Here is a 25,236-nt window from a genome sequence, read left to right as displayed (position 1 = left end):
GTAGGGGACGTGGAAAGACTCCGTTCACATTGCCTCTCACTGGCATAACCATGTGCCTCAGCAGTAGGCCTCACATCCGTGGGGCGGGCGAGGGCCAGGGTCCCCAGGGTCCTAGAGGCGGAGTACACAGCCACCTGCCCTGGCATTCAGGCAAGAGGAGATGCGGCTAAGTCGCCACAGCTTGCTCCGTGGATGAGGAAAGCATGGGATGGTCGTCGGAAGGTGCATGACCTTTTTAATATAAATAGCCTAAGATGCATTGTTTCTCGATGATTTAAGCCTCGGAGGGATGCTGGGGAACCATCTGTACTGAAGATGACCTTTCAAAGTAATCCCCCTCACGGGACCCTCACCTCCCGTCCGCAGACACCATGGAGCCTCGGGATGGCTGGTAAATAGTCAGCAGCTGTGGCATTCCGCTGCTGCTGCTCTGGTTGGTGTGTGTGTGTGTGTGGGGGGGGTGTTGTGCACTGGACCAACTGCCCTCCTTCGCTGTCTTCTTGGACCACATCTGGGCAGAGGACTAGGCAATGCCAGGTAGGGAGCTGCTACCCACAAAGGTGCTCAATGACAGGAGGGCTCTCCGAGGGCAGAGACGGAATCACAGAGATTATGCGATTTGAAGTTTATCATATTGGAGTCTTACGGTATTGATGGGTTCGGAATTCAACTTCAGACATTCTGAAAGCAGAGACCGCAGGCAGGCAACAGCCATGTTGTCAACCCTGGAATGCCCTCTCCTAATATACCTAGGGTCAGGTGTACAGTGAGTGGGCTGTCCTTCTAGAAACAATGTCATATTACTATTAGTACTTTAAGTGATGCCAGGAATTGACAAGTAAGGCTTGGCTGTTGAGCACTTTATTCCTGATCTATTGCTGACCCCTGGTGGTTTTTCCTCAAAAACTCACAAGCAAAGAAATCCCAGGGTCTAGGTACACAGATGCATGGACAGAGGGGCTGCAACAATGGCTCAAACGCAGTAGTGATTGGGAGGATGGGCAGGCCCGGGCAGTGTTTCTTTGTTGTCCATAGGGGTCATGATGGGCCGGAGCTCACTCCATAGCACCGCGATGAAGGAGCCCTCATGCTGCAGTGCTTAAGTGAACACCTGTTAACTGAGCCATCGTGGCTTGAATTCGCCAGCAGCTCCATGAGGCGGCAGTCTGTTACCAAAAGAGATTTCATTTTTTGGAAACCCCCAAGGGGCAGTTCTATCTGCCCTCTGGGTCAGAATTGACCTGACAGCAACAGGTTTTCTGTGGTTTTTCAGTATAATGATGGGGATGAAGAGGGCTAAGCCAAATGATTCCCTTCATACTCTGTTGGCTCAACTAAACCATTCAAGGTTCATGACTCAATTTATTTGTTAATAAGGTTCGAATCCCTGATAACCGCTAATTAATTCAAGGTTGATGGCAAAATATCTACCTTAGTTATGTGCATGCTTCAAGAGTAGAAAATTCCAAGGTTGGATCATTCAATCACTACTGATTCCAACTGGGAGCCCTGGTGGCCTAGTAGGTTATGAGTCGGTGGCTAACTTCAAGGTAAGCAGTTTGAAACCACCAGCTGCAATTCCAGAGAAAGACGAGGCTCTCTCCTGCTGACTCATGTAGTAGAAAGCCTCATTTTCTCCCAGACAACAGCTGGTAGTTTTGAACTGCTGACCTTTAGGATGGAAGCCCAACATGTAACCACTATGCCACAAGGGCTTCTTATGACTAGGGAGGCCTAGTTCCTCATATGATTAAAATATTAGATATAAGTGCCCTGTGATATTTCAATTACAGACCACTGTTCTTAAATACACTACTTGAAATACTTAACAAACAACAAAGGCTAGAACTGTCTTAGGGCCTAGGGTTTAGCTAGGACTAAGGGTTATGGCATCTTCAAGCTAAATTCCAAATCCCTGTTCTTCCCAAGGCTCTGGTCTACAGCGGGAGCCCCAGCTCCATGTTGAGTCTTGACAAATTCAGCCTCCATCCATTCTGGGCATCACACTGGTATTGATTGAAAATGCTTTGCCCACCGGCAGAATGTTTCAAAGTAGATTAAACCCCACAGGGCAGCCCGGGAATGGGTAGTTTTACCCTGTGGAATCTGTGTGGGTGTGATCTTACTGGCGGTTGGGTAGCAGAGCTGCAGGGCAGGAGCCATACCCTGCCCAAGCTGATTGGAGGGCCCCAGAAACAATCCGGCAGGCTTTGCCCATCTCAAGAGTGTAAGTACCACCGACTTCCTGTCCCCCTCTGTAGAGCCACCTGGGACAGTGAGGAATTGTGCTACCCAGCACAATTTCCTGATGAATTTCGTTCTCCGTGTTCGCTCATCAGCCACATGGCATGGACCCTTGGATACTGCTATGGTCACCTGCTGAGGATCAGCATGGCCGCGTCTGAGACACAGGCTCAGGAACGTACAGCCCAGAGGCAGAAAACGGATTGACAAGCAAGTTTTTATTCAAAGGTACATTTCTAGATGAGTAAAGAGACACAAGTTAATGCTGTTATTAAAAAAAAAAACAACAAATACCTAATAATCAAATTTTTAAAAAAGTCATCCAAGACAGAGAAGGAGATAGAGCTCACCACAGTGAATCAGCACTGACTTTCCGTGGTGAAACGCCCCTGCAGGGAAAGCGCGGGTAGGTCACGCCTGGGGAACCGATGGAGCCGGACGGGCTGATTTGGCCAGATGCAAAGAACTCACGGAGGCACTTGGAGAATGTGCAGATGCGGTATCTCAGCTGGACAGATGTGTTTTGGCAGCTGTCCTACAAGTGAGTCACCAACCTGAGAGCAAGTTATCTGAGAGGCCCAAGCAATCTCCTCAGCTTTGACCTGGCTGCACCCTCCCTGCAAAACGCAGTGGAGACAACTAACCATTCCCTTGGTCCGACAGTCTCATCTCTCATCTTTCTTCTGAACCGTTTTACAAAAGGGCGATCATTCTGAGCTCTCGGGAAATGGGTCTCAGATGGTGTGGGGGCTGAGAGGCGTAAAATAGGAGTCTGGAAATTTCTTTCATCTTCTGGCACCAATTTCGTGTTAAACTCGACTTCGTGTCCACTTCCCTCGTCCTCTCCCCTCGGAAGCCTCGCAGGCCCAGACAGGGTCTCTAGGACATGATCTGTAGCGGGATCTCCCAGCAGAAGATGGACTGCTTTCTGTCATCCACAAGTTCCCACTTCACCACCAGCTTTATCTGGAGAGCGAGAAAAGCAAGTAGGAAATGAGAAAAGAGGACCTAGCCTCAATCCAGAATTCGTGTAAATAGGGGTCCTGGTTGTAGATGGTTCATCATCTGCCTAACCTCTCATTGGCTTTCTGTTTGAGCCCTGTCATCATGAAGCTTAGTTAGGATGTGGGCAGAGCTGTGGCCCCAAGACTAAGGAGGGAGAACCAAGTTATAGCTATGATACGGGCGTTAGAGCCAACTACTAACCAGATTACCTTACCAAATACAGTTCCTAAAGCATTCTTTTCTCTCAGACCAACGGCAAGTAAAAAATTTACAGTCAAACAACTTCCATTGTGCCTGGCACACAAGAGTCAGTGTTTGTGGTGCTAACCACGAAAGGCAGCATGTGACAGGCTAGATGCTTAGCGAAAAAGAAACTTTCCTGCTCACTGACAACAGAGAACTGCCGGAGCACAAAGCACGGTCTAAAGGAATTTCACCACAGGACGGATCATGTCAGTGAGAGCAATCCAATGTGGCCACAGGTTCCATGAACTTCCTGAAACGACTTTCTAATAATGTACCTCATTGTAGATCGCTGCCTTGACTTCTAACACCCCGACTGCTGGCTGTCCCTTCTAGTTCTTCTGGAATTTCCCACGAGGACATCAGCTTGCTTGCCACCAGTCCCTACGTCTCCTTTTGTTTCTTTAGGACACATTTCAGTGATAATTCTTCTCAAAACTCTTTCAAGAAGTCAGTTCACATTGACTAGTTTCCACTAGTACTTACATTAACAAGTCGTTTCTTAAGAGCCAACTACGGTAAAGTGACCAGACGTCCCGATTTTTAACAAATTTTCCCGCATCCTGTGGCGTTTTAAAAGTCCCGATGTTTGGAAAGAATACACGACAAGCTAGGGTACACGGTTTTCGGCTGCCATGTGGCTATTTCCCCAGGATATGAGTTTTATCAATGGTGTGCCGCTTTACCAATGTTAACATCTGGTCGCCTTAATACAGACAAGGCCTGGCCACTCTGCAGGGTTAGATGAGGTTCAGAAATGCGCACGATTAGATGAACTGCAAACCCGTTCCTGAGCTTCAGGCTCTCGGACATCTCTAAGCACTGGCTCCCCGTATCAGGAGTCTCCACAATGCCCTATAACACTCTGCTTTTTCTAGAAAACAAACGGTCAGATTGCTTGGTGGTTCTATCCCTTTTTCCTCCCGTAGCAAAAAGTACTCCCTTTCCTGTTTCCGTTCTAATCAACCTCCCTACCTTTAATAGACGGTTCCCTGAAGCAGGAGTTAATCTCACAAACGCTCGGTGGAAAAGGAGGTCTGGCTGGCAGGTCAGAGGTGGAGGTGGGAGAACGCAGAGTGGAAGCAGCGCTCTGTCTGCTGTGCACGGGTGGGGCGTGGTGGTTATGTGTTGGGCTGCTAACCTATCACCGTCAGTAGTTCGAAACCACCGGCCTGCTCTGAGGGAGGACAGGCAAGAGCCTTTCTACTTGAGTAGACAGACGGTACTGGAAACCCCCCAGGGCAGTTCGACTCTGGCTGCAAGGCGGCTAAGTCGGAGTCGATGGATGGCAGCGAGTTTGGGTTCCCTGCCGTGCCGCTAACGGACTGTAGTTCAGTAAAGAGATTTATGAATTCGTGAGAACACCGGCTGCTCAGATTCCGAAGCTACAACAACTTGGACCTTGAGCCATTGCGCGCCTGGTAAACATCTCTTAACACTGTTTGCAGGCCAGAGTCACAGGCCCAGCTCTGTACTAGTTCCTAGGGGAGCAGATTCCATCTATATTGTGTGACTTCTGGGATTCAAATGTCTTCATTTGGAAAACAGGGATAATTTAAGTGAAAAAGGCCTCATTAGGCTGAGGCTCACCATTAGGCCAGTGGTTCTCAACCTTCCTCAGGCCCTGACCCTTTAATCCAGTTCCTCATGTGGTGGTGACCCCCAGCCACAACATCATTTTCATTGCTACTTCATACTGTAAGTTGGCTACTGTTATGAATCGTAATGTACTGCTGTCAACAGCTACAATCTCGGGAACCCACACGGGGTCGCTATGAGTCAGCACTGCCTCAAGGTAGGGATTTTCACAGAGTGAAAACGGATACGACATAAAGTATGTGCCCTACTGGGTGACTTCTCTCCACCAAGCATGTCTTTTCTCCTCCGCCTCAGGCTGCCTTCCGATTCCTTAGACGAGGAACTCCGGGGCCTTTGTCCCGATCTGCACTTCTTGGCCCATCTCTCCTGACACTGTGAACCCAGTACAGGGCATCAGGGATCCTCAACAGCAATCGCACTTACGGAGGGGTAGTCACTCTTCACCGGGAGCTTATTCAAGTAGTTGTAGTTCTTTCCTTTCTGCAGGGGGCAGCTGATGCCGCTCTTGCAGCCGTCAGACACCGGGATGGAAAAGGGGACGGGGATGCCCAGCACAATGCCATACACCATGGCTGTGCTGTTATTGGAGTCTGTCTCTGCAGAAGGGGAAAGAGACACAGTGGGGCAGAGGTAAGGGGCACAGCTGATTTCCAAACTCTAATGAAACATTCAGATATATGCTCCAGTCATAGAGCAGGGACACGGACACACACACACACACACACACACACACACACACACACACACGAAAGTCTGGACCTCTTTTGCTTCCCAGGGTTTGCTTCCTTTTGTAGTTATGCCACTCTGAGTGCAGACCCAGCGGTCACATTTAACAACTGAAATAGTATTGAATTGAGGGGTGGGGAGCCAGTAGGGGGAGGAGTTTCTTTCTTTGTTCTTCACTGACTCTTAGAGCTTCTCTTGCGGTTCAGAACTACCTGGATAAATAACTTTATCCAACAAGGTCACTGACCATTGACAGTGGATAGTTATCAGGCTCCTGTCAATGTGGAGGTGCAGTGTTTCCGAGTTGGGCTGCTAACCACAAGGTCAATAGTTTGACCTTGGGAGAGAAAGAGGATTTCTACTGCCATAAAGAGTTACAGCCTCAGAAACCCAAAGGGGCAGTTCTATCCTGTCCTACAGGGTCCTTATGAGTCAGAATCGATTCGATGGCAGCGAGTTAATGAGAGCGCTCTGTCAAAGTATATTGTGTGTCTCAAAGAGGTTTAGAAAATTGGGCTCTGAAGTTTCAAATACCCTGTTCCAGGGGATTCCATTAGAAACTAAGAATCCATGAGGGTAATGAATGTGTGATGTGCTTGACACAATTGATGTATGTATGGACTGTGATAAGAGTTGTATGTGCCCTAATAAAGTGGTTTAAAAATAGATAATAATAATAAAAAGAGAAACTAAGAATCCACTGACAGGCGAGATGGAGTAAGGAATCCCTGAGAAGCGTCGCGGCTCTGACCATGGTGAAAGAAGTAAAACCTTGAAAAGCCGGGGAGACTAGAAAGAGGCGTGACTTCACGTCACAAGATGGCAGGGACGTTTGGGAAAAGGAACTAGGTGTGGTAAAATTAGGGCCACCAAAGTTATGCACGGTTTGAATATCAACTCTGCTTCCTTCTTTCTTTCTGGGTTTGGGGATGATTTTATTTGACAAGGGCAATTTCGGGGAGAACAGAGGAGCCTTGTTGTAACTCAGAATTTGTCTTTAAGCTTAAAGAGAAGACAGGAACTTCCAGATTTCATAGTAGATGGTGTATCTACTTCTACAGGATAGAAAATAAGGGAAGGATTCAAGACAGATGGACTGTCCAAGAATAAGCATCCTGCAGTTGTCTATGGTCTTGGGAATCTGAAGGTGATAGATACAGTACAAGAAAGCAACAACAAGTTCTAGTAATATTTAAGTTTAATAAGAAAGCTCTGATCTCTTGAATTTTTCTTGGCTCCCCAGCATATTTCCTAAACCTTACAGAGATTGTGAAGTATTAAATGCATCTGTATGTTCAGGCAGATTACAGGCTCAATAGCTGAAAGGCACATTGCAGGAAAGAACATTCTGGAGGTGTCCCAAAGTCTAAAGTATTGTGGTCTGCAGAGTGATATTCCTCACACTCCCGCGGACATTCACTATACTGAAGCTTTAGGATGAATGTGATGGCAAGAGTCCTTGTACTCACTGCTGGTGAAGGTGACATTCACACTGTAAGACTGTCCTTTGATCAGCTGGCATGGCTGGATGGGACATGGGCTTACATTCACCTCCTGTACAGTTCCCACGACAGACCCTGCAGAAGAAGAAACATGAATTGGAAATGAAGGAAAAGTAAACCACCAAAGCTGGCCTCCAAGGAGCCATGGTAACACAATTGGTTATTCACTGGACTGATAACCACAGGTCAGCAGTTCAAACCCACCAGCCTCTCGATAGGAGAAAGATGAGGCTTTCTACGCCTGTAAAATTTACAGCATTGGAAATACAAAGGGGCACTTCTGCCCTGTCCTTCAGGGTCACTATGAGTTGGAATTGACTCAATAGCAATGGGTTTGGGTTTAACTTTGAATGGGAAGATGCTCTAGACTCCCAACTCACCTTTCTCTGACTGCTTTCATGGGATTAAAGACAACATTCAGTTAAAAGTCAGAATCTTGACTTATCTTACTGGTAAAATCATATCCTATAAGCCAGATAATAAGGATTCGGGTTGGTTTCTTGAACACAAAAGAAAGTTAACATTTCTCAAGCGAAATACTATCCGGAGACCATATCCACAAAATATCATCATCAAACATATCCATGTTAGCTACAGCCACAGGAACTCCAAACTTTCCTAGGTTCTTGTTTTCGATTGTTGATGGTAAGGGGGTCACAGGGCAAATTTAGACTTAAACGTTTGCCTCAAGCTTCCTTTGAATGCAAAGATTCCTTCTTCCCCATTCATTTCCCAGCAAACAGTAAGCACTCGACATTTTCTAAAAGTTTTTCATTCAGGAAAACTGCATGATAGTTTTTTAACTTGCTAGAAGGCAAGTCTAGAATCTAAAACACCAAGGCGGTAGCTTGGAAATAAAGTCATTTTTCTACTTCAGGTTCTAGAAGAACACATGCTATGTTGGGAAGACTGCCGGATCCCAGAACTGATGGAAGTTTTTAGTTTCTAGTAGTCATGTTTGGAATCCTACGGAAATTTGGCCTTGGGTAGCACAGACAAGGAAAAGACCAATGACAGAAAAACGATGACCAAAGAATCTGAAGACGAGAAACTCTATAATTGTCCCCGTAACCAAGCGCTTCTTCATCTTTGTTTCAGAAGAGGCGAAAGATTGTTATGCTGTGTCTGAACTCATGCTGTCTGCAAGCTGTGGGTGTGTCGGATGCTGAGGCTCTTGGAGAGTTCCCTAAGAATCTCTAAGAAGGAGGCACAGGGCAAATGGTTATTGTTGTTGTTATTAGGTGCTGTCGAATTGGTTCCCAAAGTGGTCACTTTCCTGGCCCTGTCATCCTCACAATCCTTCTGATGTTTGAGCCCATGAATGCAGCCGCTATGGCACCCCTTCCTGTCAAAGGCCTTCTGTTTCACTTTACCCAGTGGGAGTCCCTCTCCAGGGACTGGTCTCCCCTGACAACACGTTCACAGTACATGAGACGCAGTCTCCCAGGCTTGCTCCCCAGGAGCATTCTAGTGGTACTTCTTCCAAGACAGATTTGTTGGTTCTTTTAGCAGTCCACGGTACTTTAAATAATCTTCACCAGCACCACAATCCAAACGCATCAATTCTTATCCAGTTGTCCTTATTCAGCGTAAACCTTTCACATGCATATGAAGTGACTGCAAGTACTTCTCATCTGACAGCCACAGTGAGTCAGAACTGACTTGACAATGATTTTTTTTTTTAATTAGAGGCATGGGAGCGGGGTGGGGGTGAAAGTACCAGAAGATACTGACTTGATTTCTTTTTAGAAATGGCAATGTATTTATTTGCCGCTGTTGAGGATACACACAACAAAATATACAGCATTTCAACCTTAACATTCTTCCAGTTGTGAATAATGGTTCTTTCTCTGAGTTGCCCCTCCCCCACGAACATAAACTTACTGTCCCCTAAGGTTCCTGTCCATTTGAACTGTTGCTCTCAACTGGACCATATACTCAAGAAAACGAAAAACCCACACTCACTACTGCCATCGGGTCCATGCTGAAGCATAGTGACCCTATAGGACCGGGTGGAACTGCCTCTGTGAGTTGCCAAGTCTGTAATTCTTTATGGGAGTAGAAAGTCCTGTCTTTCTCCTGCAGAGCCACTAGTGGTTTGGAACTTCTGACCTTGCAGCTAGCAGTCCAACTTGTAACCATTAGGTTGCCAGGACTCCTCATGTTCAAGACAAGACAGTCTTTGTTACTATGGAAGCTAAATTGTTACTAAGTTTTAAGACGACTCCAGGGGATATTTTTTACTTTAAGGTTTAAAGATTATGATTTCTGGGTCAACAGTTTTGGAGAGTTTATTCCTGCCTCTATGATTCTAGAAAGTGTGGTTTCTCTAAGAATTTGAAATGATGTTCTACATTGTCCCCCTTCCTGTCTTGGCTCTTGATATTAGCTGACTCAAGACAATTTGCTGTGCTGTGGTGAACTAAGGAAGCTACGAGAAACTTCCAGTTTTACACGGGAATGACTGGCGAGAGGAACACCTACCATTCCTGTACTGGGAACCGCACCGTTTCCCATGTTCCCTGAGCGTGTCCACTGTTGACTCCGGGTCCTTTGCAGAGGAACTTAAAGAGGCCCACTATGAGTGATGAAACATTTTGGCTGGGAAGTGACAGGCGGCCGTGACCTTTTTTTTTTCAGAAACGCGAGGGATGAACTCTTGGAAGGATGGAGAGGACCGCGGACAGGCTATCTACACTACTCTTAGAATTAAGCTTCACGCACTGCATATGTCTAAACGACAAGGGCAGATGGAGGAAGGTGTTTGAAAACAATCAGAAGATTACTCCGACTTGCCAACACTATTTCTAAATTAGTTCAAATTTTGGGTTATGACTTCCATACTAGGCGTGGTCATCTAAAAGCAAAGAATAAAGTGTGAGAAGTAACACTAGACGTGCTCTTCAACCTGTGATCGAATACTCTCACTGTCAGGTGCCTAGCATCCATGTACGACAGAATGACGTGCCGCCTGGTCCGGCACCAGACTCACGACAGTAAGGTAGGTTTGAGCTCACCGAGGCAGCCAGGGTCAGTTCAATTTATTGAAAGTCTCCCCCTTTTTGCATGACCCTCTCCTTTGCTAAGCATGAATCTGTTCTCCAGAGATCAGTCCCTTCTAATGTGTCCAGAGTAAGTGAGATAACGTCTCACCATCCTTCCTTCTAAGGTGTATTCTGGATGCTCTTCTTTCCAGCTGTCCGGGTGTCTGACTTCCCAAAAATCAGTCATGGAAAACCCTATAGAGCACAGTTCTACTCTGACCCGAATGGAACCACCATGGTCCAGTTTAGCCTGTAAACAGTACCTCGCAGCCCTTATCCTCCAGCTTGCTTCTTCCCCACGGCAAAGTTCTCCAGCTGTAAAGAGGGCTTTCTTCCCTAAACACACCAGCGATCTGAGAAGCAGACACAATTGCTTCCAGTCCATCCCAACTTCTACACCAAACACAAAGTCACTGTCATCCGGTTGATTCCAACTCAGAGGGACCCTATCCGACAAAGAACTGTCCCTCTGTAGCTCTGAGACTGAATCTTTACAGGAACCGAGAACCTCATCTTTTGAGGTTTTAACAGCCCAATGGGTTTCTAAGACTCAAATCTCTGAGAGTAGAAAACCCGTGTTTCTCCATGGAGTGACTGGTAGTTCTGAACAACTGACCTGGTTAACAGCCCACTGGCCTAACCCACTATGCTGCCAGGGCTCCTGTGCCTCTACGGACTGGGCTGGAGGTGGAGGGCAGTCCTGGGCTTTCATCAACAGCCTATTGAAAAGCAGGGCTTCTGTTAAGGCCTTTTCTTTTTTATTAATTGTATCTTTAATTTTTGACTTTATTCAATAGATTGCAGCGAGGGAGCTGCTCTGCTACGTACGACACCCCAGCCCAGAAGGTCGTCTATGAATGGTTTAGCACCAGGCTTCCCACAAATGTGTGGTACGTGACAGGTGAGGGGGTGGTTGCCTTTCCAGTTTTGCATGTCCAAATTCTACTTCTTCCAAGGGTAGGTCACCTGATCTAGAAGGAACTGAACAAAAGGTCATTCTTATAGCTCTTCCATCCAGTTTCTGGCTGACCAGGGTTCTTGGACTACCAGTGTCAATAGAGCAAAGTCCTCATGCCTAAGCCTGCAAACATTGCAAAACGCCCACTTGCCCAGCCCCATGTCTCACTTGAGGAGAGCCCCCTCCAGCGGAGAAGCATGAGTGGGCTCAAAATCCTTTAGATGTTGGCGTACACTTGTGTACACTGCACTTGCCAACTGAAATGTAAACTGAGGTTTGTAACAGAAACGTTCCTTCCCTTAAGAGGTTCTTCCCAGCGATGTGCTCATTCCAATTGTCTCGGAGCCAATTCCAATTCAGGGAGACCCCATGCGCTCCATCGGGTTTCTCAAGGGCTGAGCTTTCTAAGAGAGATCGCTAGATCCTGAGAGGCAAGCATGGGGAGAGTTTCTCTCATGTATTTTGGACCAATTCCTGGAAACGGACATCATGCTTGGTGGAGTAGAGGGGCAGCGAGAAAGAGGTAGGCCTGTGACAAGATGGACGGGCACAGTCGCTGCAACCATGGGCTCGCATATATGAACAGTTAAGCAGATGGATGGCGCAGGACTGGGCAGTGCTTCCTTCCGTTGTGCAGAGGGTCACTATGAGTCAGAACCAACTTGATGGCACCTAACAACAACAAACTATTTAGCTGGGCACTGGATATAAATGAGCAGACTTACTCTAGTCCCTGTCTTTGTTTTGGTGTGATTCTGGAATATGATTGCCTAGAGCACCGCCCAGTTTCCACCCACCTCAACAAGTTGACCATGAAGACTAGACCAACTCTAATTCTAGAACTTAGAAGAGTTCACCTAGGACAGTCAATTCCACAGATTTCATGGACTGAACGCACTTAAGAGTTCTATCCCTGAAACATTTTCTAAGGGCCCCTGGCGGTAGCAGTCTGCTTCCAGACTGGGAAACCCTGAGAGGTAGCTCTACTCTGTCCCCACAGCTTTCAACCAAGTGCAGTTCACTCAATGGCAGTGTGTTTGGTTTAGGTTTTGAGAAGAATTGTCCACTAAAGTATCTAAACACAGAAAGAAGGGCTTATGTGTCACAAGATGTGATTAGTAAGACAGATGCCCTAAACCACACAGGGTCTATCAGATAACATGATTGCTCAAGATGTTAACTTCCTTCTTGGGAGTGCTGGAGAAATGACCGGAGGCTGACGCTGAGGAACAAGTTTCAACCACATTCTTCGGCTGGTACATGGCAGGATCAGGTCAATTTCTTCTTTTGATGAACTATCACTCACACAGAAGCCTGTGGGAGTGTACAGGGTTAAGCCTTGGGTTGCTAAACAGCAAGGTCAACAGTTCAGAACCACCAACTGCTACTTGGGGAAAAGAGTTGAAGTTCTTTCCACTCCTGTAAAAGATGTATGTCCCATAGAGTTGCTGTGAGTCAGAATTGACTTGATGGCGGGGATCGCTGACATGGGTGGGGACGGGTAGGGAGGAATTTCACCATCGTGTCCTCCCAGCACCCATTTTAAGTTTAAAAAAATTCCCACCACCCTGTCCTTCCAACTCAAAATATGCCTGTGGGCACGCACAACCTGGAACCGCTGTCAGTGCTTCACCTGATGTGCTTCGGAGGCCCTCACCGGTCGAGACCTGCCTGGTCTCCCTACCCACACCAACCTTAAGCCTGTGGCTCAGCAAGCCGTTTAGATGATGGGCGCTTTTGCGTGGCCAACTAAAGCGTCTTTCACTTCCAGACACACTTTTTATCTCTGCAAGGCCTGCAGATTAAGACCTGAGAGACTATGCTAATGCAGCAACACAGTGATTTTTATTGGAGGAAAACTGGGTGGTTATAAATTAACAAAATTCCATAGCCCAAGGGCGGCTCAGAATAAATCAAGAAAAAGGAAACCTACTTTTGCCTTGCGAATGTCTTAGTTATTTGTTGTTAGTCTAACAGAAATATCACAAGTGGGGGTCTTGAATAAACAGTGATTTTCTCAGTTTAGGAGACCAGGAGTTCGAATTCAGCGCGACAGCTCTGGGGGAGATGTTCTCTCTGGGCAGGCTCTGGGTGAAGGTTCTTGTCTCTTCCAAGCTAGTGTCCCTGGGCAATCTTCATGTGGCTTGGCATGTTTCTTGTCCGATCTGCTCCCCTACTTAGTTTTTCTAATATAAAATTAAAAAAAAAACACCTTTGGTGGCACAGTGGTTATTGAGTTGAGCTGCTAATTGCAATGTCATCAGTTTGAAACCAATGAAGACTAGGCTTTCTACTCCCATGAAGAGGAGACGGTCGCAGAAACTCTCGGGGGCAGTTTTACCTTGATGGGTACACTATGAGTCAGCATCAACCTGATGGCAGCGAGGGATGGAGAGGGTAGAGTTACAGTCTCGGAAACTCACCAGGGCAGCTCTCCCCTGTCCTGTAGGGTTGCTATGAGTCAGCATCAACTTGATGGCAGTGGGGGGAAAATCTCAAAAGAGAATTACTAAAAAGGCTCCTATAGTAATGCTGTCTCATTAACATAAGACAAGACAGTCCCCAAAGGGATTAAAGTCACAGGAACACTGTTGTTTTGGGGTGCAGAAGTCTCTTCTAAGTCACAGTGCCCCTATGCACAACAGACGGAAGCACTGCCAAGTCCGGGACCACCTCACAATAGCTCCTATTGTTCGAATCTCCTGTTGCAGCGACCGTGTCCATCCAGTCTGTTAGAGGCCTTTCTCATTTCGGATCACCCTCCACCTAACCAACATGGTTTTCTATGCGGGCTCGCGCTAACTGATAACTCGTTTCAAGTACGTGGGTCCGTCGAGGCTAGGATTTACAGCACTTCATTGGCAGGAGGGAGGCACAAAAGGGAGAGTTTTTTAAGCAAATGGGCAGGGGGAAGGCGTTGTCCAAGTTCTGCACTCGTCTCGTCCCCCCTTCTCCTTTGGTCGCTCTCAGGCCTGTCCTACCAACTTGAGGAAACTTTAAGAAAACGTGCAGCTCGAACGATATCCAGGAATCCTAGGACGCGCGTTCCAAGGGAAGAAGCAATGTTCTGAGCTGCCTCGTGTCAGAGGCCGACCCTCTCTCCCCAACCCCAGCACCCCACCTGCACCTCCCGCTGGAAGTTGAGCCCGGCGGCGCTCGCTCGGGACTCGCCCAGTGCAGCCTGGGGTCGGCGCTGGGCTCCCGCAGACGGCGTGGGCACTGCGGGTCCGCCCGGAACTCACCACAGTCCAGGAACTTCACCGGCTGGGCTACCGACGCGGCGCTGAGCGCCAGGAGCAGGATCGCGGTGGCGAGGACACGCATCGCGGCCTAGGACGGTCCAAGCGCAGAGAGAGGAGAAGTGGCCGCCAGAGTCACAAGACGAGCCTAGTAGGGCGGGCCCGGGGAGGAGCCCCGTCGCCAACCGTTCGTCAGCCACCTAGCCTGAGACCCGCCCCCGTCCCGCCCCCGTCCCGCCCCCGACTCCCCCTGGAAGTCGACCCAGCCCCTTCCAGCTCCGCCGCCGCCAAGGTCCGTCCGGAGGGAGGGCCCGCTGGGACCCACCTCCACCCTGCAGCCTCGGGATCCGCCCGGGCTTTGACTGTACTTGACGTCTGGCGCACCGTTAGCCAATCAGGACCCAACTCTTTCCTCACTACCCAATAGGCCTGCTAGGAGGCGGGGTCTCCGTGCGGCCCCGCCTTTCGCCACGCCCTTTCCCCGCCTCCCGCGACTCAAGTGACCCGGTCTCCGCGAGGGGCGGGGTTTGCGAAGAAAGATGGCGGCCGCCTGGGGGTTATCCCTGGCGGCCGCTGCCCTGAGAGAGGTCACTCGCTGGCCGAGGTACAGGTACCAACCCTCGAACGCACCTGGGAAGGGAATGTTAGGTTCTGCGCCTCCCTGGGCAAGCGGGAAGCTAAGGCCCGCGGGGATGGGTGTCGGAGGGCGGGCGGCTGGCGGGAGGCTGCCCTGGCCGGGGTCAGGTGCCGCTTCACCCACCTGGCTCTTGTCCCTTGCGTGGCAGGCTCCCCGCGGCCTTCCCCTGGCCTCAGGTGCGTCGGGAAACGTCGTTCTCCAGCCCCCAGGCCAATGAGTGGCACATCCACCTCACCGACAGCTGTGTCCAGGTAGGAGGTCGCGCGTGGGGTGGCCGTGTCCCAGCCAGTGCCGGGACCTCCTTCTGGCCCACCCTTCTCTTCCCTGTCTCCCGGTCTTCTCGATCCCCCCTTCCTGCATTTCAGAGGCTTTTGGAAATCACCGAAGGGCCGGAATTCCTCAGACTGCAGGTGGAAGGAGGAGGATGCTCCGGATTCCAATACAAATTTTCACTGGATACAGTTGTCAACCCGGACGATAGGCAAGGAGGAAGGGGTGGGGCCTCAGCATGGTCGGCCCAGATAAAAGTGTCTCTGGTAAAAGATGCACTTTTATGCCACATCTCAAGGGCTTGCGCTGGGTGGGGTGTAAACCACAGAGGATGCCCGGGGGTATTCTTGACCTTGCCATGGTAAAATAATGAAGTTTCCGGAGCAAATCTGACATGCGCTGGCCCAGAGGGAGTTGGTAAATCGTAGGGTTGAACTCCATCCCAGGCCTACTTTTTGAAATGTTTCGCTGTATTCGCTGACACCTCACCCCCAGAGAAAAATCAACCCTTGTCAGAAGTGGTCAGGAACTGCCCGCCCTTCTCTTCAGAGACTAGAAGGTGGGGGGCTCCTGGGTGTGGGGTCGGCAGGCAGAGGGGCTGTTCTTTTGGGGATGTTTATGGTAGTCATGAATGCCTCTCCTGTCTTTCCAGGGTGTTTGAACAGGGTGGGGCAAGAGTGGTGGTTGACTCTGATAGCCTGGCCTTCGTCAAAGGGGCCCAGGTGGATTTCAGCCAAGAACTTATCCGAAGCTCCTTTCAAGTGGTGAACAATCCCCAAGCACAGCAAGGCTGCTCCTGTGGGTCCTCGTTCTCTGTCAAAGTCTGAGGTGAGGAGGAGGGACCCGGACATGGCCACCGCTTCAACCACCTGGAGGAACCTGGCATTCATAGGACCCTCACGGTCTGTCACCTAATCATGGTCCTTTCTCAGATAGACTTCCCTCAGCCCACCAGTGCAATGTTCTGTCACTCCAGTTTTCAAAATGTGAAACTTGTACTCTTAATTCCATCCCAGCCCCCGGCCCCCAGCCCTTCATTTCTAAGTTCCTGTCTCTAGAGCTGTCTCTTCAGATTGAATCACTGGTGGAAACCCAGTATAATCTACAGAGCCTCCCAGGCTCCAAAATTTGGAGTTACTGTTCTGGCCTTCAGAGCTGCTTGTACATATGTGGACTGCTATGTATTATATAAAAGCTATCTTTAGAAAGGAAATCCCTATTTATTGGTATTTTGACTCTAGGGCACAGACTGGGTAGCTGAACTGGTAAAGAGGCCGGAGGGGGTGACAAAGGCAAACAGAATGTTTCTTACCATCTCAAGCTGTCTGAACATTCTGCTCAATCCAGCCTTAGTTTTTATGTACCCCACTCTCCACTTCCTATTTGTTGGGCACTCATCCTCATGAATCTGCTAGGCTCTAAATAACCGATCACGCAGACAGCTTAGACCAGACTCCCTCTGACACTGGAATCATCTGGAAATGGGCCTCCTTGCCCACAGGGACATTTCAAGATGCTGTGACTGAATCTTGTCAGAATAAATTGCTTCACTGACTTCATGGTACAAAATGCCTCCGCTCTCCTGCATCACCAGGAAGTAGTCCCTTTGCTACTAGTGGATAATAGGCACATAGGGATCTCCCTTAGATGGTGTTGGGTGCCTTTGAGTGGGTGGTGACGCAGAGTGACCCTGTGTGCAGCAGAACAGAACACTGCCCAGTCCTGTGCCAACCAGCCTCCTAATTGCTGCTGTGGTTCTACCCATTCTTGCAGCCACTGTGCCAATCCATCTCCGGACGGTCTCGCTCTTTGTCACTGCACTTGCACGTAACCAAGCAGAATGTCTTTTTCCAGGGCCTGATTTCTCCTGATAACATGTCCAAAGGACATGAGATAAAAGCTCACCAAACTCTTTCCTCAGGGACATTCTGGCTGTCCTGCTTCCAAGACAGATTTGTCTGTCTTCCGTGAGCCCAGGGCACGTTCAGTCTTCCTCACCAGCACTGTAATCCCCATATGTCGACCCTTCTTTGACCTTTCACTGTATCCGAGGCAATCGAAACATGGCTTGGGCCAGGGGCGCATTCATCCTCAGAGTGACATCCATGTGAGATCTTCACTGCTACTTCAGGGAGCATTGATTGTGGGTCCAAGCAGGATGAAATCCTTAGTTAGATAAACCAGAAACCAAACTCCCCACCTTTGAGTTGATTGCGACTTAAGATGACCGTAAAGGACAGGGTAGGACAGCCCCTGTTGACCTAATGGTTAGCAGCCTGACACAGCCCACTGCGCCACCAGGATGGGCCAAATGAAATACTGAATTCCCGGTGAAGTTCAAGTTTGAGATAAATCACAATTTTAATTTTTTCTCATTAAACTTTGTTTTAATGGGTCTCAAAACTGTGAAAAATCTTTGGTCAAGTTGTTTTCCATTTAAAAAGTACTGATTTGGGGGGAGGAGGGAGCGGAGAGGGAAAAGGGAAAATGAGCTGATTCCAGGAACCCAAGTGGAAGGCAAATTTTGAGATTGACGAGGGCAACGAATGTATAAGGGTGCTTTAATCAATTGATGTATGTATGGATTGTGATAAGAGTTGTATGAGCCCCAATAAAATGACTTATTAAATTTAAAAAATGATGATGGTAACATAAAAAGAAACTTCAAACATAATTAAATAAAAATAAATAAAATTAAAAGTACTGATTTTAAAAACTAATAACACTGCCACACTAAAAAGAAAAATACGGTCCACAAACATTCTTTTGCTTCTGAAAGTTTTACGATGCATTGTTATCAACCAGTCTTTTACTGTGAAACTTGGAATTCAAGTCCTTCAGTCAAAGAATGTACTATTTCAAGGAATTGCAAATAAAGAGTTTAGTGTTAAAGTATCATGTAAGGGTGAGGGGGTCCCCAACACTCACGGGTCCTCAGGAGCAACTTTGCTTGCGATTGTGAAAAATATTAAAGACAGACAGACAGACAGATGGCGGGGCACAGGGGCTCCTCATCCCATGTTAGGACTGAGAGGACAGACTGTATCTTCTAATGAGTGTGTGTGTGTGTGTGTGTGTGTGTGTGTGTGTAATGGGGCTTACAGATCTTTCATAATGCATGCATGTCCTACAGCTAACATCAGACATAATAAGTTATATAAGCAGGTAACATAATAAACAATAAGACGAGTCAGTGTCTTGACCTAGTGCTAGATAACCTGGAAACCACCCCTCCCCTGGGGGAGTAATCTCTGATCATTATCAGCAAAAGAAGTCAAAACAGAGTTTGCTACATTTTGCAGTGAATTAGCTTTAGAAGCTGATTGCTCTCATCTACAGATAACCTTTAGGCATTGGGAAGTAGCCAGACACTAATGATTCCTCTTAGATGGTAGTTCCTTATGACAGTTCTTTTAGGAGGGGTTATTGGAGGGACTGTGTTCAGTCATGAGAATGTATTTTAAGATTTATTGGTATCATAGCTGTGAGAGTCTTCCCCTACTAGAGTCGGCTTTCCAGACCCATAGTTGTAAGCATGGCTGATCTAACTGTATTACACTCTCATCCAGTCCCTCAGTTTACCACAGTGTCTGGAGATGAAACTTGAATACTTACATTTCCCATAAAACCCACGATTTAGAGAAATGAAAGTTGTGTTGGTTAGAGAAAGGGGGTGGGCACCACATGTTGGGACTGGGAGAGAACCGTGCAAGCATGTATGTATGAAGTTACTAAGATCCTGAGGGCTGCTGCCCACGCCTCATCTCACATAGATGTGCAGGCCGCACTACTTAAGTCCTGTCGTCATCCTTAAGAAACTGCTACACTTTATTTCTAATAGTTATTTTTTTTAAAACATTTTATTAGGGGCTCATACAACTCATCACAATTCATACATATACATACATCAATTGTATAAAGCACATCTGTGCATTCTTTGCCCTCATCATTTTCAAAGCATTTGCTCTCCACTTAAGCCCTTTGCATCAAGTCCTCTTTTTTTCCCTCTCCCTCCCCGCTCCCCCCTCCCTCATGAGCCCTTGATAATTTATAGATTATTATTTTGTCATATCTTGCCCTATCTTATCATAATCCATACATACATCAATTGTGAAAAGCACATTTGTACATTCATTGCCCACATCATTCTCAAAACATTTGCTTTCCACTTAAGCCCTGGCATCAGCTCCTCATTTTTTCCCCCTCCCTCATGAGCCCTTGATAATTTATAAAGTATTATTTTGTCATATCTTGCCCTGTCTGGCATCCCCCTTCACCCATTTTTCTGTTGTCCATCTCCCAGGGAGGAGGTTATATGTAGATCCTTGCAATCGGTTCCCCCTTTCTAATCCACCCTCCCTCCACCCTTCCAGTATCGCCACTCACACCACTGGTCCTGAAGGGATCATCTGCCCTGGATTCCCTGTGTTTCCAGTTGCTATCTGTACCAATGTACATCCTTTGGTCTAGCCAGATTTGTAAGGTAGAATTGGGATCATGATAGTGATAGGGAGAGGAAAGTTGTATTTTTCATCATTGCTACATCGCACCCTGACTGGCTCATCTCCTCCCCGAGACCCTTCTATAAGGGGATGTCCAGTGGCCTACAAATGGGTTTTGGGTCTCCACTCCGTACTCCCCCACCCCTCCACCTCATTCACAATGATATGATTTTTGTCCTGATGATGCCTGATACCTGATCCCTTTGACACCTTGTGATTGCACAGGCTGGTGTGCTTCCTCCATGTGGGCTTTGTTGCTTCTTAGCTAGATGGCCGCTTGTTTACCTTCAAGCCTTTAAGACTCCAGACACTATATCTTTTGATAGCTGGGCACCATCAGCTTTCTTCACCACATTTGCTTATACACCCATTTGTCTTCAGTGATCTTTCCAGGGAGGTGAGCACACAGTGATATGATTTTTTGTTCTGATGAAACCTGTTAACTGATCCCTTTGGCACCTCATCACATAGGCTGGTGTGCTTCTTCTATCTGGGCTTTGTTGCTTCTGAGCTAGATGGCTGCTTGTTTACCTTCAAGCCTTTAAGACCCCAGATGCTGTATCTTTTGATAGCTGGGCACCATCAGCTTTCTTCACATTAGCTTGTTCACCCACTTTGTCTTCAGTGATTGTGTCAGGAAGGTGAACATCATAGAATGCCAATTTAATAGAAGAAAATACTCTTGCATTGAGGGAGTACTTGAGTGGAAGCCCAATGTCTTCTGCTACCTTATTATTAAAGCTATAAATATATGCACATAGATCTATTCCCCATCCACATATATAACTATATTTACATATATATGCTTTTATTTAGACCTCTATAAATGCCCTTTGCCTCCTAGCTCTTTCCTCTATTTCCTTTGAGTTTCCTCTTGTCCCACTATCATGCTCAGTCTTCATTTGGGTTTCAGCAATTCCTCTTGGATACATTACCCTTGATCACACCCTACCAGGCCTTCTACACCCTCCTCACCTCCGATTTGGATCACTTGTTGTTCCCTTGTCCCTGAGTTTGTTAGCACCACTACCTTTTGCCCCACCTCCCCCTCTGCCATGTCCCTCCCAGAACTGTTGGTCCTGTTGTTTTCTCCTCCAGATTGTTCATCCAGCCTATTTTATTTAGACAGACTTGGCTTTGCTACACTTTAAACATTAAGGCCTATCCTTTCAAATTTTCATGGATTATTCATTCGTTCATTTTCTTCCTCTTCAGCACAAGCTGGACAGTGTTAGTTGTTAAATAAACCATTAATTTGCAGTAGTTGGTACAATTTATTGTGGTGGAGATGGACAACTCTTTAATATGTTTAAACCATTACATCCTGTGGTACACCAATCATGTCAAAGCAGTTTTTTAAAGTGACAGTGGTCTACTAGGCAGAAACACGGTCCCTGAGAAGACACGAGCCTCTAGGCCAGCAGTTCTCAACCTCAGGGTTGTGACCCCTTTGGGGCTCAAATGACCTTTTCACAGGGGTCACCAAAGACCATCAGAAAACACATATTTCCAATGATCTTAGGAACCAAGACACTGCTCCTCTATCCATCTCCAGGCGGGTCCACCCACATGCAGATACGCCCATATACCAAGTACCAGGTGTGAAGGCTCTTACCCATGCTACACCATGCTTCAAGACAAAATTTCACTTATTTGCAATTAGAAATAAATATTTCACAATATATAACTACATATTGTTTTTGTGATTAATCACTGTTTTAATTATGTTCAATTTGTAACAATGAAAATATATCCTGCATATCAGATATTTACATGATGATTCATAACAAAAATAAAATTAGTTATGAAGTAGCAGTGGTTGGGGGTCACACAACATGAGGCATTGCATGAAAGGGTCATGGCATTAGGAAGGTTGAGAACCACTGCTCTAGTTCATGAAGTTGACGCAGGACTGGGCAGTGTCTCCTCTCCTGCGTAGGGTCACTGTGAGTCAGAAACAGCTGGACAGCACCTAACAACTACAACATTGTCAATAGGAGACTTGGATATTTGTTTTTAGGAGGTAGATTTCAGAGAAAACTCCTTTATCTCACTGGGTCAGGGTGAATTAGGAAAACAAATCCACAGAAACTCACATGTAGAAGAGAGTTTTATGTAAAGGGTTTAAGTGTATATTCAGAAAGCATCCCAACCCAGTGCTGTCCAAGCCCAGAAGTCCAACATTCTCCCATACGTCCTACACCAATCCACAAAGCCCTCCTCAATATCACAAAACAGATGCAATGATGCAGACTAAGGGGAAAGCTGAATCAGTGAACGTGTAAGCATCTCAGCGCTGGCAAAGGTCTCCACACGGGTGCTCCAGCACCCAGGGCTGCATCGGGGCAGGTCCATTTAGCTTCTCCTCAGGGATCCCTTGCAGGAAGTGGGCCTTGCCAGCTAAAGCAGGGCACTGGCTAAGGCAGCTGCACCCTGGTCTGACCATCAAAAAGCAAGAGATCCGAGAACTAGAAAGGCGAGGCTCTCGGAGTCATTTATCTCTCTGTCCTTCAATTAACTCCACATTTGTTTCTCAGACAGCTGGGACCAATAAACCTTAACTATCTCAATCCACCCTTTGCCAACTTGGCACCTGTACACAATTCTTTAGCCTCGCAATTATAATTAAGTAACACCGGCATCTTAATCCTACAATCCTATGAATGTGTTCCCCACCTATGAAAGTTGGTAAGCCAACCAATTCCTGTCTTTATCCCCCCAATTCTGGGTATCCAATTTACAGACGCCCACTTACATCAACCCAGTGCTCTGAGGAGACAATCATATTTTTCTACATGACAAATCTTCATTCCAGTTGGAACCTTGTGAAATCCGCATCCATAAGCAAAGTCAAATCAGAACATGACATCCATGAAGTCAGCAACAATGTGTACCAGTTCACGGGCTCAAAAAGCTCTTCATCTGGTCGGGTTCTGGTCAACTCAATGTGAAGTGCCTCACTCAGGCTCCCCAGGGTGCCCATTGGCCACCTTGCCTTTAGACCATGGGCCCTCACAAATACTCAACAAGCCTAGGCCCTCGTGCTAGGTCATGAACTTTAGACCAGCCAACTCACTCTCATCTTCTCTTTGTTTCCTGTCAGCCAAGCCCACAGGTGTCAGTGGCCAAACTCAACCCATGTCTTTATTGCTGCATTTCTCTCATTTCCACTCAATCAGTAGATCCAGGTGGTCACCTAGCAAGCATTTTAGCCTGCCCTCTGGCCCCCTTTATATAAAACTCTCATATATATGACTTTCTGTGGATTTGTTTCTCTAATGTACCCAGACTAACAGACATACTGGCAAACTTCATGGGGAGAGCTGTAGTCTCAGGGGGTCTCTTGGGAGTGGGGGGCTGCAGCTGACTGAAGACATACGGCATTGGAGAATGACAGCCTCAGGGCAGTTTGCCTGGGACAAACAGTAAGCATGGCAGTAGTGGGTTACAGGTTAACCTGAAGGCCAGCAGATTAAATCCACCAGCCCTTCCTCAGCAGGAAGATAAGGCTATCTACTCACTCTAAAGATTTCCAGCCTCTGAAAGCCCTGGATCACCTTGAGTCAATCTAGGATCTACTTGATGGCAGTGGGTTTGGCTTTGGGTTATGGTAACATTGGCTTCTCGCTTTTTCTTTTTTCCTCCCAGACCAAATGTCCTCCCTCTTCCAGCAGGTGTTTTCACAGATATTCGCTGTGCAGATATACTTAGGAAGACCCTACTCTTCCAGCCAGGAGAAAGATGAGGTTTCCCATTCCTATAAAGTCACAGTCGCGCAAACCCACGGGGCAGTGCGAGCTGGAAGGGCCTAGCTGGCAGTGGGGTTTTGTGTTCCCTCCTCCTGTAGCCATCGGAAGATCATTTGCCTCCGTCTTACTTTCCGAGGGTGCTGTTAATTGACTTTCATTCCCTTGATAGGCAGGTCTGGGTCTGACTTAGGCAGCAGGTCCATCCCACCTTTGCTTTAGCAAAATGCAATAGTGCAAGACCCTAAGGCCAGGGAGCCCCAAATCCTTGATACGTTGTGAATCCGTCTTGGCATGTTCTTAGGGAAAAGCAGATCTTAGCATTGGTCAGTGTCCAGATCTTAACATCAAAACTTTCTTTAGTTATGTGTGTGTTTGTGTGTCGGCCACTCTGAGTGTTTCGGTATGGCGATGTTGATGAATTACAGACAGCAGGTCCAGAAGGACGGACTACAGAACTAGATGTCCAGGGAGATACTCCTCTTTCCTCTCCTTGAGAATGGCGCCCAACTTTTGGGATCTTTCATTGTTACGCCTCCGAGCGGAGGGCTGACCTTGGGCGAGGACACCTGGGACCAGATGGACAGCAATGACAGTGCTGACCAGTGCTACACAGCAGGCCGTGGCAGGGGTCCGTGGTATCTGTCACAGTGCTCTGTTTTCATGTGTTTGCCTTAGGGCAGGGAACTCCCCTTGTAAAAGAACTCATTTTTGCATGTGGAACATACACAACAAAACACACCCATCAACCCTTTGTTCTTGTGTCACTCGGTGACCTTGATCCACCTCTTGGAGTTGTCCAACCACTCTCACTCTGCCCCATTGTGAGTGGTCCTCCCCCACGGACAGAAACTCCCTGCCCCTTAAGCTTCCTGGCCAGCCTCTCAAGTTGCTCTTGTGAGTTTGAGTCTGTCCAAACCCCCAAGCTCATTGACATCAGTCACTCACTGAGACCCTCAAGGACAGAGGAGAACTGCTCCGGTGCGCTTCCCAGGCTGTACATGTCCACAGCCGTAGAAGCCTCGTCTCTTTCTCCATGTTCTACGTAGCCAGACCTTGGAAGAGCAGAGGGCTCAAGGCAGATGTTCTTTACCAGTTAAGCAAAATGACTGCTGGGCTTGAAGAATTCGGGAGAGCATTTTGGTTATCTCAGGACAGCCATCAGGTGTCCCCAGCCCTTTGCTTCAGAATGTCTGGATTCTAGGGGAATGTGAAATTCTGTTCTGCATGAGAAGATAACCTTGGCTGTGTACTAGTGCTCTTCTAAAATCTCTGTGTGTCCGTCCTTCTCCACAAAAATACCAACCTTTTGCCCAGTAGTCGAATACTTGTCCTCAGAAATGCCATGGGGCTGTTGAAAGGAAGTTTGCCCAGACGTCGAACAGGGCAAGCGATGACAAAATAATAATTTGTAAATTATCAAGGGCTCATGAGGAAGGGGGGAGTGGGGAGAGAGGGGGGAAAACAAGAGGACCTGATGCAAAGGGCTTAAGTGGAGAGCAAATGCTTTGAAAATGATGA

General features: G+C 47.4%; 2 protein-coding genes across 3 annotated transcripts; one reads left to right on the top strand and one right to left on the bottom strand.

Moving 5' to 3' along the window:
* Positions 1-2,442: 2,442 nt before the first annotated feature.
* On the bottom strand, positions 2,443-14,732 carry NPC2 (NPC intracellular cholesterol transporter 2). Its single transcript, XM_075530942.1, has 4 exons — positions 14,564-14,732; positions 7,287-7,394; positions 5,515-5,687; positions 2,443-3,210 (listed from the first exon to the last, which is right to left on the bottom strand). Exons 1-4 carry the CDS (start codon positions 14,643-14,645, stop codon positions 3,124-3,126), a joined length of 450 nt encoding a protein of 149 aa, XP_075387057.1. The 5' UTR covers positions 14,646-14,732; the 3' UTR covers positions 2,443-3,123.
* A 345-nt stretch (positions 14,733-15,077) lies between these two features.
* Positions 15,078-25,135, top strand: ISCA2 (iron-sulfur cluster assembly 2). Of its 2 annotated transcripts, none has more exons than XM_075532431.1 (4): positions 15,078-15,164; positions 15,346-15,448; positions 15,563-15,678; positions 16,120-25,134. In XM_075532431.1, exons 1-4 carry the CDS (start codon positions 15,100-15,102, stop codon positions 16,292-16,294), a joined length of 459 nt encoding a protein of 152 aa, XP_075388546.1. In that variant the 5' UTR covers positions 15,078-15,099; the 3' UTR covers positions 16,295-25,134. The 2 variants fall into 2 exon arrangements, with proteins under 2 accessions (XP_075388546.1, XP_075388545.1); XM_075532430.1 differs by having other exon boundaries at positions 15,091-15,170; positions 16,120-25,135.
* Positions 25,136-25,236: the final 101 nt, after the last annotated feature.

This window comes from Tenrec ecaudatus, chromosome 14 (genome assembly GCF_050624435.1).
Source record: "Tenrec ecaudatus isolate mTenEca1 chromosome 14, mTenEca1.hap1, whole genome shotgun sequence".
NCBI lineage: Eukaryota > Metazoa > Chordata > Mammalia > Afrosoricida > Tenrecidae > Tenrec > Tenrec ecaudatus.
The sequence above is the reverse complement of the archived record's forward strand: the minus strand, read 5'-3'. Positions and strand labels throughout refer to the sequence as shown.